This window comes from Mobula hypostoma, chromosome 17 (genome assembly GCF_963921235.1).
Source record: "Mobula hypostoma chromosome 17, sMobHyp1.1, whole genome shotgun sequence".
In the NCBI taxonomy this organism is placed as follows: Eukaryota; Metazoa; Chordata; class Chondrichthyes; order Myliobatiformes; family Myliobatidae; genus Mobula; species Mobula hypostoma.
Genome location: NC_086113.1, coordinates 40544908 through 40563521, shown reverse-complemented (window position 1 = coordinate 40563521; position 18614 = coordinate 40544908). Strand labels below are relative to the sequence as shown.

The 18614-nt window shown below is 40.7% G+C and overlaps 1 protein-coding gene across 10 annotated transcripts in view; it reads left to right on the top strand.

The window, feature by feature from the left end:
• The first annotated feature begins 8403 nt into the window (after positions 1-8403).
• Positions 8404-18614, top strand: part of LOC134357955 (aryl hydrocarbon receptor-like) — a 196967-nt gene continuing 186756 nt past the window's right edge. For 3 of the 10 annotated variants that reach the window (XM_063069776.1, XM_063069769.1, XM_063069763.1), the window contains exons 1-2: positions 8541-8600; positions 9194-9266. In XM_063069776.1, coding sequence (XP_062925846.1) covers positions 8582-8600; positions 9194-9266 — 92 coding nt within the window. In that variant the 5' untranslated portion in view covers positions 8541-8581. The other 7 variants (XM_063069765.1, XM_063069771.1, XM_063069773.1 and 4 more) reach the window with 5 other exon arrangements.

Here is an 18614-nt window from a genome sequence, read left to right as displayed (position 1 = left end):
TCATATTCTATACCTCTAGAAATGAATGCCAACATTGCATTCGCCTTTTTCACCACTGACTCAACCTGGAGGTTAAACTTTAGGGTATCCTGCACCAGGACTCCCAAGTCTCTTTACATCTCTGTATTTTGAATTCTCTCCTCATCTAAATAATTGTCAGCCCATTTATTCCTTCCACCAAAGTGCATGACCATACACTTTCCAACATTGTATTTCATTTGCCACTTCTTTGCCCATTCCCCTACACTATCTAAGGCTCTCTGCAGGCTCTCTGTTTCCTCAACACTACCTGCTCCTCCACCTATCTTTGTATCACCGGCAAATTTAGCCACAAATCCATTAATCCCATAGTCCAAATCATTGGCATACATTGTAAAAAGCAGCAGTCCCAACACCGACCCCTATGGAACTCCATTGGTAACGAGAAGCCACCCAGAATAGGATCCTTTTATTCCCACTCTGTTTTCTGCCGATCAGCCAATGCTTCACCCATGCTAGTAACTCCCCTGTAATTCCATGGGCTCTTATCTTGCTAAGCAGCCTCACGTGCGGCACCTTGTCAAAGGCTTCTGAAAATCCAAGTTCACCACATCCACTGCATCTCCTTTGTCTACCCTGCCTGTAATTTCCTCATTAATTGCACTAGGTTTGTCAGGCAGGATCTTTCTTTCAGGAAACCATGCTGGCTTTGGCCTATCTTGTCAGGTGCCTCCAGGTACTCCGTAATCTCATCCCTAACAATCGATTCCAACAACTTCCCAACCATTGATGTCAGGCTAACATGTCTATAGTTTCCTTTCTGCTGCCTCCCACGCTTCTTAAATAGTGGAGTAACATTTGCAATTTTCCAGTCATCCGGTGCAATGCCAGAATCTATCGATTCTTGAAAGATCATTGTTAATGCCGCCACAATCTCTCCAGCTACTTCCTTCAGAACTCGAGCGCACATTCCATCAGGTCCAGGAGATTTATCCACCCTCAGACCATTAAACTCCTGAGCACCTTCTCAGTCGTAATTTTCACTGCACATACTTCACTTCCCTGACACTCTTGAATGTCCGGTATACTGCAGATGTCTTCTGCTGTGGACTGATTCGAAATACTGATTCAGTTCCTCTGCCATCTCTGTCGTCTCTCTTTACAATATCTCCAGCATCATTTTTTATTGGTCATATATCTACCCTCAGCTCTATTTTACTCTTTATATACTTAAAAAAGCTTTTAGTATCTTCTTTGATATTAGTCGCTATCTTCCTTTCATAATTCATCTTTTCCTTCCTAATGACCTTCTTAGATTCCTTCTGCAAGTTTTTAAAAGCTCCCCAATCCTCTATCTTCCAACTAGCCCTGACTTCTTTGTATATCCTCTCTTTTGTTTTTATTTTGGCTCTGACTTCACTTGTCAGCCATGGAAGTGTCCTTCTTCCCTTTAAAATTTCTTCTTATTTGGAATATATCTGTCTTGCACTTCCTTATTTTTCACAGAAACTCCAGCCATTGCTGCTCTGCTGTCCTTCCTGCTAGTGTCCTTTCCGGTCAACTTTGGCCAGTTTCCCTCTCATGCCATGGTAATTTCCTTTATTCCACTGAAATACCGACACATTGGAATTTAGTTTCTTCTTATCAAATTTCAAAGTGAACCCGATCATATTGTGATCACTGTTCCCTTAGGGTTCCTTAGCCTTAAGCTCTCTTATCACCTCTGGATCATTGCACAACACCCAATCCAGCACAGCCGATCCCCTAGTGGGCTCAACAACAAACAAACTAAAAAGCCATCTCTTAGACATTCCACAAATTCTCTCTCTTCAGGTCCAATACTGACCTGGTTTTCCCAATCCACTTTCATGTTAAAATCTCCAATAATTATCATGACCTTGCCTTTCTGACATGCCTTTTCTATCCCCTGCTGTAATTTGTAATCCACATCCTGGCTGCTGTTTGGAGGCCTGTATACAACTGCCATTAGGGTCCTTTACCCTTGCCATTTCTTAACTCAACCTATAGAGATTCTACACCTTCCAATCCTATGTCATCTCCTTCTAATGATTTAGTATTATTTCTTATACACAGGGCCACACACCCACTCTGCCTCCTAACCTATCTTTCCGATACACCGTACTGTATATCCTTGGATGTTCAGCTCCTGATGGCAGCCATCCTTTAGCCAAGTTTTAGAGCTGGCCACAACGTCATACTTGCCAATCTGTAGCTGAATTTCAGGAATGTCCATTTTATTCCTTATGCTACGTGCGTACAAATACAACACTTTCAGTCCAGTATTTGTTGGTTTCTGTTTTAACTCCACCATACTTGCCCTGTAACTCATCCCACTGGCTTTGATTATGCCTCATTTCCTGCCTATCCTTTCTATCATCTCTGTTGCATGCTATCTTTGATTTATTTCTGTTTCCCCTTCTTCAGCCCTATCACTCTGGTTCCCATCCCCCTGCCAAAATTGTTTAAACCGTTCCTAACAGCTCTATTAAAACTGCCTGTTAGGATATTGGACCCTTTGGGTTCGGGTGTAACCCATCCTTTTTGTACAGGTCGTACCTCCCCCAGAAAATGCCCCAATGATCCAGGAATATGAACCCTGTCCCCTACACCAGTCTCTCAGCCACACATTAATATGCCTGAAAATGCTATTCTTGCGCTCGTTAGCATGTGGCACAGGCAGCAACCTTGAGATTATTACCCTGGAGGTCCTGCTTTTCAGCTTCCTACCCAACTCCCTAAATTCTCTCTTCAGGACCTCCTCCCTTTTTCTACCTATGTCATTGGTACCAACATGTACCAAGACTTCTGGCTGTTCACTCTCTCCCTTCAGAATACTCTGCACCTGATCCGAGACATCCCGTACCCTGGCACCTGGGAGGCAACACACCATGTGGGTATCTCTATCAGGCTGACGGAAACTCCTGTCTGTTCCCCTCATTATGGAATCCCCTATGACTACCTCATTCCTGATTGTCCTCTTTCCCTTCTGCATCAGGGAACCAGGCTCAATGCCAGAGACCCGATCGCCATGGTTGTCCTCTGTCAAGTCATCCCCCCACAACAGCATCCAAAACGAGATAACAATTACTGAGGGGGACAAAGAAAGCTAATCTTTACAATCTGTCTTTAAAATGCTACAGAGAACCACTAGATTATTGTCAAGACTTCATGGGTTAAATTATGTGTTAAGATTATGTAAACCAAGTTTGTATACTCTGAAGTATTGTTGAAAACCACTGTTCTTAAAATAATACTACTTATAAGAGTTATACTTTTTAACAAACTCATGTATTTTTCACAGTATGTGGTGGTCCATCCCCACTCACTGGCAGAAAGCGGTATAGCAGCTAAACTAACGGTTTATCACCTTCACACATAAAAGTTGCTGGTGAACGCAGCAGGCCAGGCAGCATCTCTAGGAAGAGGTGCAGTCGACGTTTCAGGCCAAGACCCTTCGTCAGGACCTTTCTCATTTTTCTTTGGCCAAGTATTAGCCCATTGCCCACGTGATAAAATTGTTTTAATTATGTAGCCTTTTAACTTGTTTATTCCTATCTAAGGAATTTCTTAGCTTCTCTATAAAAGTGATGGATTTTTCAGAAGTGCCATCTTTGTTTCTTTTTTTTTGTCTTCACATTCTTAGCATTGTTTCTCAGCTCTTTATTTAGTTTGCTTAGTATTTGTATGTTGTTTGTACTTTAAAATGAACTGAAATTTGTGAACTAAGACTGCTTATCATTCCAGATTCCTGGAAGAACCAAAAGGATCAGAAAGTAAACAGAGATTTAACAGTAAAGGGGGAAAGGCTTATTTTAATGGTGCTTCTCGGGGATGTTGATGGAATTTAGGATGTTATATACAGAGTGATGCAATTCAAGTAGGGTTAGAAAACACCATTCACAGAGCATCCAAAAAATAACAGATGATCTCTCAATTATTCAAATTAAGCCGCAAATATTAAATAATTCCCTTGTCATCAGACTTAGAATCTCTGCTTAAACATAGCCAAACACAAAGTCCTGAACTTACTCATCCAAAGTCAGCACCATATCTGAGAGTAGCTGCAGAGGGTTGTAAATTTAGTCGGCTCCATCTTTGGCCTACAAAGTACCCAGGATGTCTTCAAGGAGCGGTGTCTCAGAAAGGCAGCGTCCATTATTAAGGACCCCCAGCACCCAGGGCATGCCCCTTTCTCACTGTTACCATCAGTTAGGAGGTACAGAAGCCTGAAGGAACACACTCAGCATTCAAAACAGCTTCTTCCCCTCTGCCATCTGATTCCTAAATGGAGATTGAACCCATGAACACTACCTCACTTTTTTTTAATATATATTATTTCTGTTTTTGCACTATTTTTAAACTATTCAATATATGTATACTGTAATTGATTGATTTATTATTAATTTTTTTCTTCTTCTGTATTATTTATTGCATTGAACTGCTGCTGCTAAGATAACACATTTCATGACATATGCCAGTGATAATAAACCTGATTCTGATTTTGATATCTTTCCTCCTGGGACCAATCCTTGTGAGATCTGATGACAGAGGTGGGTCTTGTTGAAATCCTCACTGTTTCTGTTGAGGAATCCATTCTTGAAACCTGCTTCACAGTAGACGACACAGGATTCATAAACTCTTTGACTTCTAGCTGTGGGAAAGAAAAACATGCAGAAAATAAAAGCAACACACATACAATGCTGAAGGAACTCAGCAATCAGGCAACATCCAATATTTTGGGCTGAGACCCTTCTTCAGGACTGAGAAGGAAGGGGGAAGATACTAAAATAAAAAGGTGGGGGCAGGGAAAGGAGGCTAGCTGGAAGGTGGTAGGTAAAGGCAGGTGGGTGGCAAAGATTCTGGAGAGGAAGGATTCCGATAGGAGAGGAGAGTGGACCACAGGAGAAAGGGAAGAAGGAGGGGACCCAGAGAGAAGTGATAGGCAGGTGAGAAGAGGTAAAAGGCCAGAATGGGGATTAGAGGAAGGGGGGTGGGGGAGGGATTTATTTTTAACTGGAAGGAGAAATCAATAGTTGTGCCATCAGGTTGGAGGATACCAAGACAGAATATGAGGTGTTGCTCTTCCTCCCTGAGGGTGGCCTCATCTTGGCACAAGAGGAGGCCATGGCCTGACATGTTGGAACAGGAATGGGAATGGGAATTAAAATGCTTGGCCACTGGGAGGTTCTGCTTTGGACAGATGGAGCAGAAGTGCTCGACGAAGCGGTCCCAGTTTACAATAGGTCTCACCAAGGTAGAGGAGGTGTATCAGAGCACTGGACACAATGGGGAAAGTAAGTTCCTTCCCTTTTAACCATCTGTGGTTCATTTAAAGGTTTAACTTAATTGTTTAACCCCAAGATACAGGGTCATTAAATAATTTTAAACAAAATGGTTTAATAACAAAATATTTTTAAAGACAGCTGCCAGATAGCAATGCAGCTGAGTAGTACTAACTAGTTCCTGACCATAAAATAAAGCTCATTCATTGTCCTGTCTCTCAAACCTGTTGTGTGAATCAAAATATCACAACTAATCTGCACCTTAACTCCAAGTATCTGTTTTCTTGCCATGTTAATGTAAGGTTAAACTACAATTGTAAAACAACATGACCTGGTCACAAGCTTGTAGATCAAGTTTACTGTCATCTGACAGTACATTCAGTATATAAACCACACAAAACAGCATTCCTTTGGACCACGGTGCACCCACAAAACATGTATCACACACAGCACATCACATAAACCAAAATATTACCGGAAATAAGTTACTTGAATGTAACTCAGCATGCACGTAATGTGCATCACATGTAGGCAGGAAACTGTAAACAATACAGTGATGAGACCTTGGTGGTAGCAGGATATTCATTAGTCCAATAACCTGGGAGACGAAGCTGTAAATCTAGTCTGGCAGTCCTAGTCCTGATACATCAATACCTCCTTCCTGATGGTAGTGGGTCAAAAAAATTGTGGGATGGGTAGTGGAGATGCTCTACAATGCTTTGGATCTTGTGTCTGCAACACTCCCAGTAAATGTCGCAAATACGGAGGAGGAAGACCCAAGAATCCTATTGGTTTCTCGTCTAAAGATAAGGAAAATTTAGCTTTACACAAGGATTAACCACCTGAAGTAACTTTCAGATAGAGAGAAAGAAACAAAAGCTCTGGCGTAACTAAGAACAAGTCTACTGCTATATAAATGTTGAGGTATTTTCTTTCTGAACGAATGGAAAAGAAATGCTGAAAGACAAGTCCTCACTGAGGTAGAACACAGAGATACTGTAACCACAAATTAGATGGATGATGATGCAATTAACCTCAGTGAGTAGATGCAACAGGAGAGGAAACACATATTCTCCAAGGCATTGCAATCAAAGAAAATTGCAATAATTGTCAATTATTTACTGAAATTTAAATTAAACCGGTTGTACCAAGGCAATTATCCAGCAGAGGGTGCTGTTCTCCAGAAGCTTGGATAAAAATGAGGCTTCCAAGTTAAATGCATCGAGAAACTAACTGTATGTCTGTAAACATTGGTTAAAAGTAAAACGCATTTTGCTGTTGCTTTTGTATATCATCAATGGTTTTAACTTGACAGAAATTGTCCTTTAATATAAAGTGTCCTTCAAATTGTTTGCCCAAATTTTAAAATTCTTTAAGGCTAAGGTGATTGATGACTCCTATCTAGACTTCAGAAACAACTAAAGCAACACATACAAAATGTTGGAGGAACTCAGCAGGAGAGGCGGCATCTATAGAAATGAATAAATAGTCGTTGTCTTGGGCCGAGGCACTTCCTCGGGACTGACTTGCAAAGCTAATGCACTTACTGTAGCACCTTGAACATTATAAAGAAGTCCCAAGGTACTTCACAGGAGAGGCAGAATGATTGGACAACACCTGATACCAAGCCATGTGTAAAGCCTTAAAGCTAGATAACTGCATCGTGCAGAGAGGGGATGTCTAAGCTTGGGGACAAGGCAGCTGACGGGACAAAGTTAAAAATCCACAACGTGCTCAAGGTCAGAATTGGAGGATTGTGGACAATTGAAAACCAAAATGAAAACTATGAATGATGAAAATCTAAAATATAAGTCAAAACACTAGAAAAAAAACACAGATCAGGCAGCATCTGAGGGGATCAGAAAAAAAGTTAACGTTTTAGATTAATCAATCCTTCACCATAAATGGATTGTAGAACTGAAGGAGACCATAAGACAAGGTGATGGGATAATTGAATTAAAATTAGCATTTTCAAAATTGAAATCTGTTCAAAACTAGATTTGGTAACACTGAAGATATGGAGTCGGGAGGCTGGCTCATACTAAATGGGGAGCAGCCTGATTCTACTCAGACAGTGACAGAGGAGCCGGATGCAGTCTGTATCCAGCATTTAGCCAGAAGGAAGCTTGCAACATGATTGAAAGACATTTGTTCTTCCCAGTGTTTAAATGAAAAAGATTGTATTTTTCATTATTGGAGTCAAATTGTGATAAATCAGAAGGAGAGGTCAAGAGGTAGGATGTTGACAAAAAATATCCTGGGAACATCTGAAATCACATTGCTAAAATAACTGAAAACTACTAATTCAACTTGCATACTCATATTAGAGCACAATTCAGGAATAGTAATCCACACACAGCGGGACAGGTAGCGTCTATGGAGGGCAATGAACGGTCGATGTTTCATACCAAGGCTCTTCGTCAGAACTGGGGAAAAAAAGAGTAGAGAAGCCAGAATAAAAAAAGATCAGGGGAGGGGAGGGACACAAGTTGGCGGGTGACTTACGGGTCTTCTACCTTCTTTCATTCCAGTTCTCATTGAAGGGTCTCTGACAATCTATCATTTCTCTCCCCGATGCTGACCGTCCTGCCGACTTCCTCCGGTTTTTAATCCGTGCTGTTACTCCAGATTTCCAGCATCTGCAGTCTTTCTTGTGTCTCAATAATAGTAATTTTTTGGGTTGATTGGTGATTGGAAATAAAATTAAGGATTTATATGTTGGGGGTGCGGGGGTTGGTATTTTGCTCAATACATCGCAAGTAGGTCGACCTTTACATTACAGAATGATCAACGCCCTGTCTTTTTTTTTGCATGTCCAACACTCACTTGCTGGAGAACACACATCGGATAAAACATTTGAAAATGCTGTTTTTTTACTTTCTCCCGATGCATTGTCACGAAACAGACTTATAGTTTTCTCTTTAATTGGGCAGATATCTGGGAAGTTGGCATCGATCCAACTCGGAGTCCTCCAGTAAAATTAAAATACAATTATATATACATTATGTATTTTTTAAGATTTGCAGTTCAGGGAAGTTAAAGATAAACCGGCTGCTGTTGCTGCCCATTTCTCGCAGTGCTTGGTGAGTTTAGTTTAATGCCATGTGTACGCGTTGATGAGCGATTTAGGAGTTTTGAGGGCTGTCTCTCTCCGCTCACCGCTCTGTGCTACTGTTGTGGGTGACATTGCGTGCAAAGATTCTGATGACATTGAATAGGATCCGGTACCTGAAATATAAGGAAGTGAGCTCTTGCTTAGTTGGGTTATTTAATGCGGCAAAACCATTACTTGGGGCTACATGTTCAAACCTAATGACGGTCAGCACCAATTTCTAGACCCATGCTGTCGGATTATATTGAGTAGATGCGCGCGCGCGTGTTTAGTGTAATCTAGAGGCGAGAGGTGCACATTGATAGCAACTGGAACTCTGTTGTATTTCCTCATCTCGAAGCTCCTCTGAAGCTTGCCCGGGACCAGGTAAGTCTGGTACACCCTGGAGATGGCTAATCACAGAGGTGAGGACAACAGATCGAGCAGTGAACCCACGGGTAGGCTCGGGGAGTTCAAGTGTTAATGTAACAGGAGCGTGATCTCTGCAGTATTTGTATACGTTTTATGCCCAAACCATTGCCACGGACGTAACTCCTGAAATGCGTCGGATTTAACGGAGACTGGTCGCATCCCTGCATAAACTCAGAGATCTGGTTAGGAGTTGGCGTAACTTTTGAAAGTTTGAAGAGGTAGTTGTATTGACGTGGTAGTAACCTGTTTCGGATGATCAATAGCGAGAGAGCTGACGGGATGTGACTGTGCGGAGTCACCGATAATACAGGAATAAGGGGAGGGAATGGGCAATGAATGGAGCGGAGCGAGCACAAGTGATTAAAGTAGCACCTGTAACTGTTGGCAGGAGCGAGAACCATGATCCCGCTCGGAGAGTGTATGTATGCGGGGAGAAAGCGAAGGAAACCCATCCAGAAACAGTGAGTACTGCAAAAGCACTGAGTCCCTACTTTATTTTGCCTTCACAAATAATTGGTGCCAGCGACTTGCGCGGCGATCGATCAAATTCGCCTTCATTTTGCAACGGAATTCGCTGTAAAACACCTACCGAAAAGCTAGTCGTAAACCTTGGAACCGTGTGGAATAAAACGTTTAATGTAAAAGATATGAGACTTTAAAAGTAGTTAGACTTGATATCATTAATAAAGACAAATAAAACTTAAAGAGATTTTAAATTGTCAAATGATTTCATATGTAGATAAACGGCACCAGTGGTAGGAGTTTATAATATATTCTATTTTTGAAATATATCCATCTATCGAACTCTAAATGTGTAAATTCATAACAAATTCTAAAATAGATTGTTTCAATGCTGAATGTGCAGATGCAGAGTCCACTATAAGGAGGCCTTATAATTTTATTAATGCATGTATTAAAATTGATTACTTACTCGTTAAACGGACAACTGTGAAGTTTAAATGGGTTAAATTGTAACATAAGTGTTTTTAGTTATCCATAAAGAGTTAGTGAAATGGCAAATAATAACGTTCACATTTCAGATTATTTGACAAGAGGACACATTATCATCCCCCCAACCACTTTGCAATAATTAACATCATACAGCTGAATCATAAAATGTGTTTTCACCTGTAAATCTTATGAAATGGTTTAGAAAATCCTTTACAATGTGTTTTTAACTTCAGGCTTGCTTGTAGCCCAAGCTGATGCATTTATTTATTAGCTGATGTTACTTTGTTCAATGTTTAATACCTTTTCTGATTATAAATCACCAATTAAATTCTAAAGGTAAGGATGATGAAAACCAAGTTAAATTTGGATTGATCAACTGTTTTCTTTTGCCACATGAGTATCGCCTCAAAAACTTCTGTGAAGGTTCCATGATTTCAACTTGAGTCAAAAAGCAAAGATTCCAAAAGGCAAACTGATCCAGCTGCAATTCCGATATAAGAGTAAGGCCAAGCACCAACTCCAGTGCTGCAAGGGAAGTTTATTTTATTGATTAATGAGGCTTCATTAAAACCAAGCCCCGAGCACCGCTAGTTCACTTCCGATGTCCATTTCACACCTTGCCTGATCTTACTCCAACCAGTCAGGGGTGAAAAGTCAACGATGTCACCTCACTTGTTAGCATCCACACACCAGGAGGGTGCTCCTACTGCAGCACCATCCTGCTGCAATATTGCTAGAAGTGGGGGATATTTTGAAAGGGAGTTGGTGATGTTTCCACACAACACCTCTGTGCTAGGAGATGGTCACATAATGAGCAAATTTCCCGCGTGGAGATTCCCATTGTAGTCAAGAGCCTGTGTTGTGCTCTATCCGATTCTCTCCGCAGGAGCATGCTAGTACTTTCCCCCACCTATCCTTACAAACCTCACCCATCACCTGCTCACTGACATCTGACGATCAGCAGCCGTCCCTTCACTAGCTCCCTGTCAATTTTTCAAATTCTCGTTCCTGGTTCCGGAAGTCAGCATGGTCTAGAACTCTGGAGCCTCACTTAAGTCTACAACACTCTGAGGTTTCAATACTTCTCCAATTCTCAGAACTCTAATATTAGTAACTTGTCAGAGTGTCTCATTGTGAGATTGGAACTAAACTTTATTGAGAATGTTGTAAAAACATCCCTGAGGCCCTTATGCCAGCTTAAAAGCATTGTAAAATGTACACTCATTGTTAGGTACATTGTATGCCTAATAAAGTGGCCACTGGGTGTACGTTTGTGGCCTTCTGCTGTTGTAGCCCACCCTCTTCAAGGTTTACAAACAAGAGAAAATCAGTCCTGCCGAAGGGTTTCGGCCCGAAACGTTGACTGTACACTTTTCCCAGATGCTACCTGCCCTGCTAAGTTCCTCCAGTATTTTGTGTGTGTCACTTCAAGGTTTGTCATCTCGTGTATTTGGAGATGCTCTTCTGCCAACATAGTTGTGATTATTCGGGTTTATCTGAGTCACTGTTGCCTTCCTGTCAGCTTGAACCAGTCTAACCATTCTCCTCTGGCCTCTCTCATTAACAAGGACGTTATTACCCACAGAACTGCCACTCACTGGATTTTTTGTTTGTTTTTCACGTCATACTCTGTGAACTCTAGATACTGTTGTGCGTGAAAATCCCAGAAAGTCAGCTGTGTCTGAGATACTCAAACCATCCTGCCTGGCACCAATAATCATTCTACGATCAAGGTCACTTCCCTAATCTGATATTAGGTGTAAACAACAACTGAACCTCTGCCATGTCTGCATGCTTTTATACATTGAGTTGCTACCACATGATTGGCTGATTAGATATTTGTATTACTGAGCAGCTGGAGAGGTGTACCTTATAAAGTAACTACTGAGTGCAAGTTATATGAAATCAACACCTCATCTACCGTCTGGGTAGTCTCCAGACCCTTGGTATGAACATTGAATTCTCCAACTTCCGGTAACTCCCTCCCCCTCCCTTCCCCCATCCCAGTTGCACTCTGCCCCCTTCCCCAGCTGCTTATCACCTCCCTCATGGTTCTGCCCCCTTCTACTACCCATTGTGCTTTCCCCTATTCCTTCTTCACCTTTCCTGCCTGTCACCTCCCTGCCTCCCCTCCCCCACCCCTTTATCTTTCCCCTTACTGGTTTTTCACCTGGAACCTACCAGCCTTCTCCTTCCCACCCTCCCCCCACCTTCTTTATAGGGCCTCTGCCCCTTCCCTCTTCAGTTCTGACAAAGGGTTCCGGCCTGACACGTTGACTGATTGTTTCCACGGACACTGTCCGACCTGCTGAGTTCCTCCAGTGTGTTGTGAGTGTTGCTTTGACCCCAGCATCTGCAGATTATTTTGTGGTTATGAGTGCAAGTTATTATTGATGACAAGAGTTTTATGAGACAATGAATCCTATCATAAACATGTCATTTTGGGTAATCTTGTAGTTGTATCCATTTAATATAAATGTTTAAAATGTTGAAAAGGCCTAATTTTATATACATAGGCTCTAAAGTGGAGGAGAGGGGAGACTTTTAATCCCTTCCATTTTTCTGTCAGTCTAGGTCTGTCAGACAGCCAACTTCTAAAGTTAGCACCAACTCAATATTCAGGTTCTTTAGCACCATTATTTCACAGGACCTCATGTGAGAGAATCAGATCTCCTTCATTAACAAAAATTCTCAGCAGAAGATGTACTTCTTGCGGCAGTTGGTAAATTCCATCCTCCCTGGAACACACTGGTGCTGTTCTGCGCTGTCATCACAGAGAGAGCGTATTCACATCAGCCATTACTGTCTGGTTTGGTACAGCATCCCCTCACAATGTACACAAACTACACTGAACTGTTCGGTCAGCAGAAGAGATCATTGGCTGCAGTCTACCAGCACTGCAGGACTTGTATGCGTTAAGGGCAGGAAAAATCACTGCAGACACTACCCATCCTGCTAACTGCCTTTTCCAAAAGTTCCCTTCTGGAAAGCACTACTAGGCTATTAAAACAAAAACTGCATGCCATTATAAAAGTTTTTTCTTGCTGGCAGTTAATCTAATCAACCATTTTAGTCCGCTCCCCGCCCTTCTCTATTTATCATCCCCATGACTGCACTATAGACTGCACTATAGACACTTAAACCACTTTTAATAATGTTGCTACATTGTAAATACATGCTGGTATTTAATTTTTATGCATCTTTTATTCCATATCCACCCTTTCACATCTAACTATATTAGCCTTTTAATTTATAATTCTTTATTTTATGTAATTATTTATTCTTTATAATTGTTGACTGTAATTCCTTTTTGTTGTATGTCGCGCACTTACCAACACTCCAGAGCAAGTTGTTAATACGTGTAAATGCATATTGCGAATAAAGTTTATCCTTGATCCTAGTGTAATTTAGAGTATTATTCACTTTCTTATTATTCCAGTAAAAAGAGGTGTTACTATGCATTTCGTAATGTGCATAGTTAAATTATCTCCTGCCAAAACCAGAGAGAATTACAAAGCTGAACTGAAATTCATGAGGTTAGTTATTCAGATGAAGAGTTTACTGTGTAACAGAGGCCAATACCAATGCTCAGTGAAGTTTAGAAGAAATGGAGATGAACTAGTTGAGATATACAAAATTCTAAAAAACTAACAGGATGAACGTCAAGAGGCGGTGCTGTCAATTTGGATTGACTTGAGCAAGGAGGCAGAATCTCAGGATAAGTGGTTATTTGGGATTTTTGAGTTCAGGATAAACTTCTTTGCAAATGGAATTGCAAATCTTCAGAAAACTATCATTTCCTCAAAGGTTGTTGATGGTCAGTGTATTTAGAGAAAACTGAAATTTATTGTAATTATTTTTGATTTGTCTTGCCAGTGTTTTTAGTTATTATTGTTAGACAAAATTGATTGCTTTTGATTTCTAAAATATTTTGGCAAATACATCAACATGTTTCTATAATCAATTGCAGTTAAATTGGTAATGACAATGACTTTACATGTACACTCAAAATCACCTCATTGTTCCACTTGCATTTTTACTATTCTGGGGATGTTCCCTCGTAAGTTGCTTAGTCATGTCACTGACTAGTATATTCTATTATGTATCCACTTACAAACACATTTGGATATTAGTCTTTGCAAGCACACTCTTAAAGAAAAAATGTATAGTTGATATGTAAATTCTAGCATATAACACTTGATTTTATTTCTATGCACAAAATACAAATCAATTTTTTGTGTAGGTCTAGAGGACGGCATTCTTTTTGTTGCAACCAAATGAAACTCATGCTCTGTGTACACTGAAGACTAAGAATCAGATCAATTATGACTTCATTGAATGGTGCAACATATTCAAGAGGACATCTGGCCTTCACCTGGGTCTGTTTCCTTTCTCCTTACATTTTCTGAAACCCTTTTACACTCAGTGGCATCATTATTAAGTACAGATGTGGAACGCAGTGAGGTGCTCTGCTGCTGTAGCCCATCTACTTCAAGTTTCACCACTTGTACATGCAGGGAAGCTCTTCCACACACCACCTTTGTAATGTATGGCTATTTGAGGTACTGTTGCCTTCCTGTCGGCTTGAACCAGTCAGACCTCTCCCATTAACGAGGCATTTTTGCCCACAGAAGGGATGTTCACTGGATTTTTTTGTCTATCACACCATTATCTGTAAACTCTAGAGACTGTTATCTATGAAAATCCCAGGAGATCAGCAGTTTCTGCGATACTCAAGCCACCTCATCTGGCACCAACAATTATTTCATGGTTAATGTCACTTAGATCAGAATTCAGAAGAATTAGGTTTAATATCACTGGGATATGCTATGAAATTTGTTATTTTTTTCTTCCCCATTCTAATGTTTGGTATAAAGAACAACTGAACCTCTTGACCATGGCTGCATGCTTTTATGCACTGAGTTGTTGCCACGTGATTGGCTGGTTAAATATTTACATTAATGAACAGATGTACAGGTGTACCTAATAAAGTGGCCACCGAGTGTAAGTAAGCAGATTATAATATTTCTTCTGCCATCCCAGCAATTTATCAAAAAATTACTTTTGATTCATAGATTTTCCCAATGGACCTGCTGAGTATAGACTTTCTGCCACACGGAGAAATCTTAAATGAACAGAAAATATTCATCTATGAATGTTTGTACGTGAGCATCTAAGTATCTATTACTCAAGCGAAGGCCGTTTTGCTGGAGGCACACCATAGAGAAACCAGTTTCATAGTCAGTTATATATCCTATGCACAAACTTGCAAAATATGGTTGGCATTGTATTGGTTGTGTGTTACGCCTTCACGATTGTTTGAAAACTTTTATTACCTGCCCAGAGTGAAAGGTGCCAACCTTTTCTAAGTGGACAGTTTTCTAACCTCTAAGTCAATAGGTCCTAGATTTGGTATAGTAGCTTAGTAGTTAATTTAGGAGACTGGACTAATGCTTAAGAGTTCAAGTCTCAATTCAGCAGCCATGTAATTTAAACTCAGTTAATTGAAATGATCTGGAAGAAAAAAAATGTCAGTAACGTTGTTCATGAAATCAGCAGATTATCAGAAAAGGACAGAATGGTTCACAAGAATTCCCTAGAGATGTAGATCTGCCATTCCTACCTGTTCTGCTCCACATGTGACTCCAGGCTCACATCACTGTGAATGACCCAGGTGCTTTGTGAAAAAGCTAGTTACAGAAGGGCAATAAATATCTTCCTTGCCATCAACTATAATATCCTGTGAATGAGTAAATGGATTCAAGATCTACCCCAGCAATTCAGGCAATAGGATGACACCCATTTTAGAGTCACCAGGAAGCGTAACAGATTCATATAGTATTTTTGAATATAGTATAATCACTAGCCAATTCATTCAACAAACAACATAGTTAGAATTAAAAACAGAAAATGTTGGAAGGCAGCAGGTCAAGAACCATCCATAGAGCGAGAAATCAGGTTAATGTTAGACTGGCATTCTTTCATTTCCACCCTGATGGAACATCATTGATCAGAAGCATTAATTCTCTTCCTCTCTCTACAGATACTGCCTGACCTGCTGAGCATTTCCAACATTTTTACATTTATTTCAGATTTTAGCTTTTACAGTTTCATGGAAGAGGTTCGATAGTTGAAAGTAAATTGAAGAGCTGCTGTCTAAGAGAATAAGATTTTTTTTTGATTTAGCACCAGAGAATTTAGCACCTAGTAATAAATCATGGGCATTAGTTTTTCCTTCAGAAATTTCATGAGTGATATGAACTAGCTTTTCCTCTACGGATTTTCTGGGGGGTATTCCTCTCTATGTCCAAGGAAACCTCTCAATAGGGATAATAAGGAAATTTTCAATGTAGGATTCCAATAAGAGGGCTGTACAGGACAATGTTTCTGGTTCCCATGTTTCAGTGTCAGGGACACTGTTCTAGTCATGGGCATGCAGCTCAGAAACAGATTCTTTGTCCCACCAAGGACATACCAGCCAACAAATACTGACACATCTATACAAATCCCTTTTGCCAGCATTTGGTCTGCTGAATTCTATGCCTTGGAAAATACTATTGACAAACACTAAATGACTTATTGGTAAATGGCAGAGATCCAACATTATTTAAAATACCCTGCAATATACTATGTGAGTAAATAGATATCACGTATTATTGTAGCATGATGTGGATGGCGCAATTCTGCTGCTTCACAGCACCAAAGACTTGGTTCAATCCTGAACAGGGGTGCTGTCTGCATTTTATAGGCATCTGTTAGTCTCGTGAGACCATGGATTTGCGCCTTGGAAGGTTTCCAGGGCACAGGCCTGGGCATGGTTGTATGGAAGACTGGCAGTTGCCCATGCTGCAAGTCTTCCCTGTCCATGCCACTGATGTTGTCCAAGGGAAGGGCACTAGGGCCGATACAGCTTGGCACCGGTGTCATCGCAGAGCAATGTGTGGTTAAATGCCTTGCTCAAGGACACAACATGCTGCCTCAGCTGAGGCTCAAACTAGTGACCTTCAGATCACCATACAGATGCCTTAGCCACTTGGCCATGCGTCACACGCTGTCTGTGTAAAGTTTGCAAACACTCCCCATGACTGTGTAAATTTTCCTCCATGTGCACTGGTTCTCCCATATTTTGGGGACAATAATAATAATAATAATAAATGGGATTAATGTAGGATGAGTACAAATTGATGCCTGATAATCAGTGTGGAGCTTGTGGACCTTTCTCTGTGCTATATCTTTCTTTCATTTTATCACATCCTCCACTAGCCAGCGGTTTAGAATAATCCATTTCTAACTTATTATAGGAGTGCTCTCTGAGAAATGGGAAGAAAGAATTCAAATCAGGAGGGAAGTGGAAATCAGGAATTTACTTCTCCAAAAAGACTTTGGTGCTGAGGAACATGATACTTTGATACACTCTTTTGTTTTGGGGTAAACCTGTCAAGGGAACATGGAGCAAGAACTCTTTAATGCACATGAGATTGTGATAAGCCTTGACTTCACAAGCAGAGATAAAGAACTAATGGTTTTCTCCTAATCCCCCACATTGCCTTTACTTCCTGACTCCTCTTGAGTTGTTGTATGGGGTACTGAGTAGTTTTAATGTGAGGCTTTATCTTCTCATCCAGGTAGAGGGTAAAGATGTTGTGCTGCTTTATTGAAGCAGAGAATTTCAAGTCCTAAGCATCATTTACCTCTTAAGCATCACCGTTAAGTTGACAATCTGACCATTATCCCTGTGAATCCACTGGACGTACTGCATTGTCCTATTTTACTGCATCGGTGGTGAAGTGCTTTGGCAATCCTGGCCTTTGAAAGGTGCCCCATGAGTGCAAGTCTGTTTTCTGACATGTTGGGGGCCGATTTCACTTTGTAGTTAACCACCTAACAAAATTTTTGAAATCAACATCACACCAATTTCATCAGTCGTTCTTTAGTTTTGAAGGAGAGCAGGTATTCTCCCTCTGGAAAAGAGCTGTTTTTGCAGCTGCCCAAGCCTATGCATAGCGACATGAATACTGCCTAAGCAATATTTTAGTTGTGAGACAGTAAATAACTTGCTGAAAATATTCCTGATCACCACAGTCCTTTAATTGAAGACACTTCCGTAATGAAGTGGCAATGACGAACTGGTGATATGTTACTAAATCAGGATGATATGCGACATAAAAGGGAACACATAGGTGTTGGAGTTCCTGCACTCCCAATGCCCTTGGCTTAATTTGTGGCAGAAATTACAAGTTTGGGAGGTGCCATGAGAGTAGCTGAAATAAGTAACTGCAATGCATTTTGCAGCCAGCACACACTGGAAGTCACTGGGCACTTCTTAGCCCATGCCTGAATGTTGCCTGAATCTTACTGCATTCACTAATGGACACACTTCATTAGCTGAGGAGTTGTGAATGAAATTCAATATGGTGCGATCATTGGTGAACATTCCCACTTCTAATATTCTGAGGAAATGAAGGTCAGTGGTGAAGCAATTGAAAATGACTGAGTCACCAGGTCCCGTGTTGTTCAATATTGTTCTGCATTTCCACTAACTTCATAGTAACATCGGATGCAATTTGAAGGAGACTCTGTAAAGTGACTTTGAATGGTAAATACTGGGCCACATTGTGAGCAGTTTCCCATCTCAACTAAAATTCAAATGCTTCTGATTAAATCCAGTACCTCTTTTCTTTTCTAGCACTGATTATCTAAACAGTGAAAGTCAGGAGAGAGCATTTATACTGTGAAGGACATATTCTGCACCATTTCACAACTTTCAAAAACCCCTCAGTTGAAAAGCAAATGGATAGACACAAGACACTGTCTCAGATCTTTGGGGAAATTGGATTACATTTAATGGGGAATTAGCT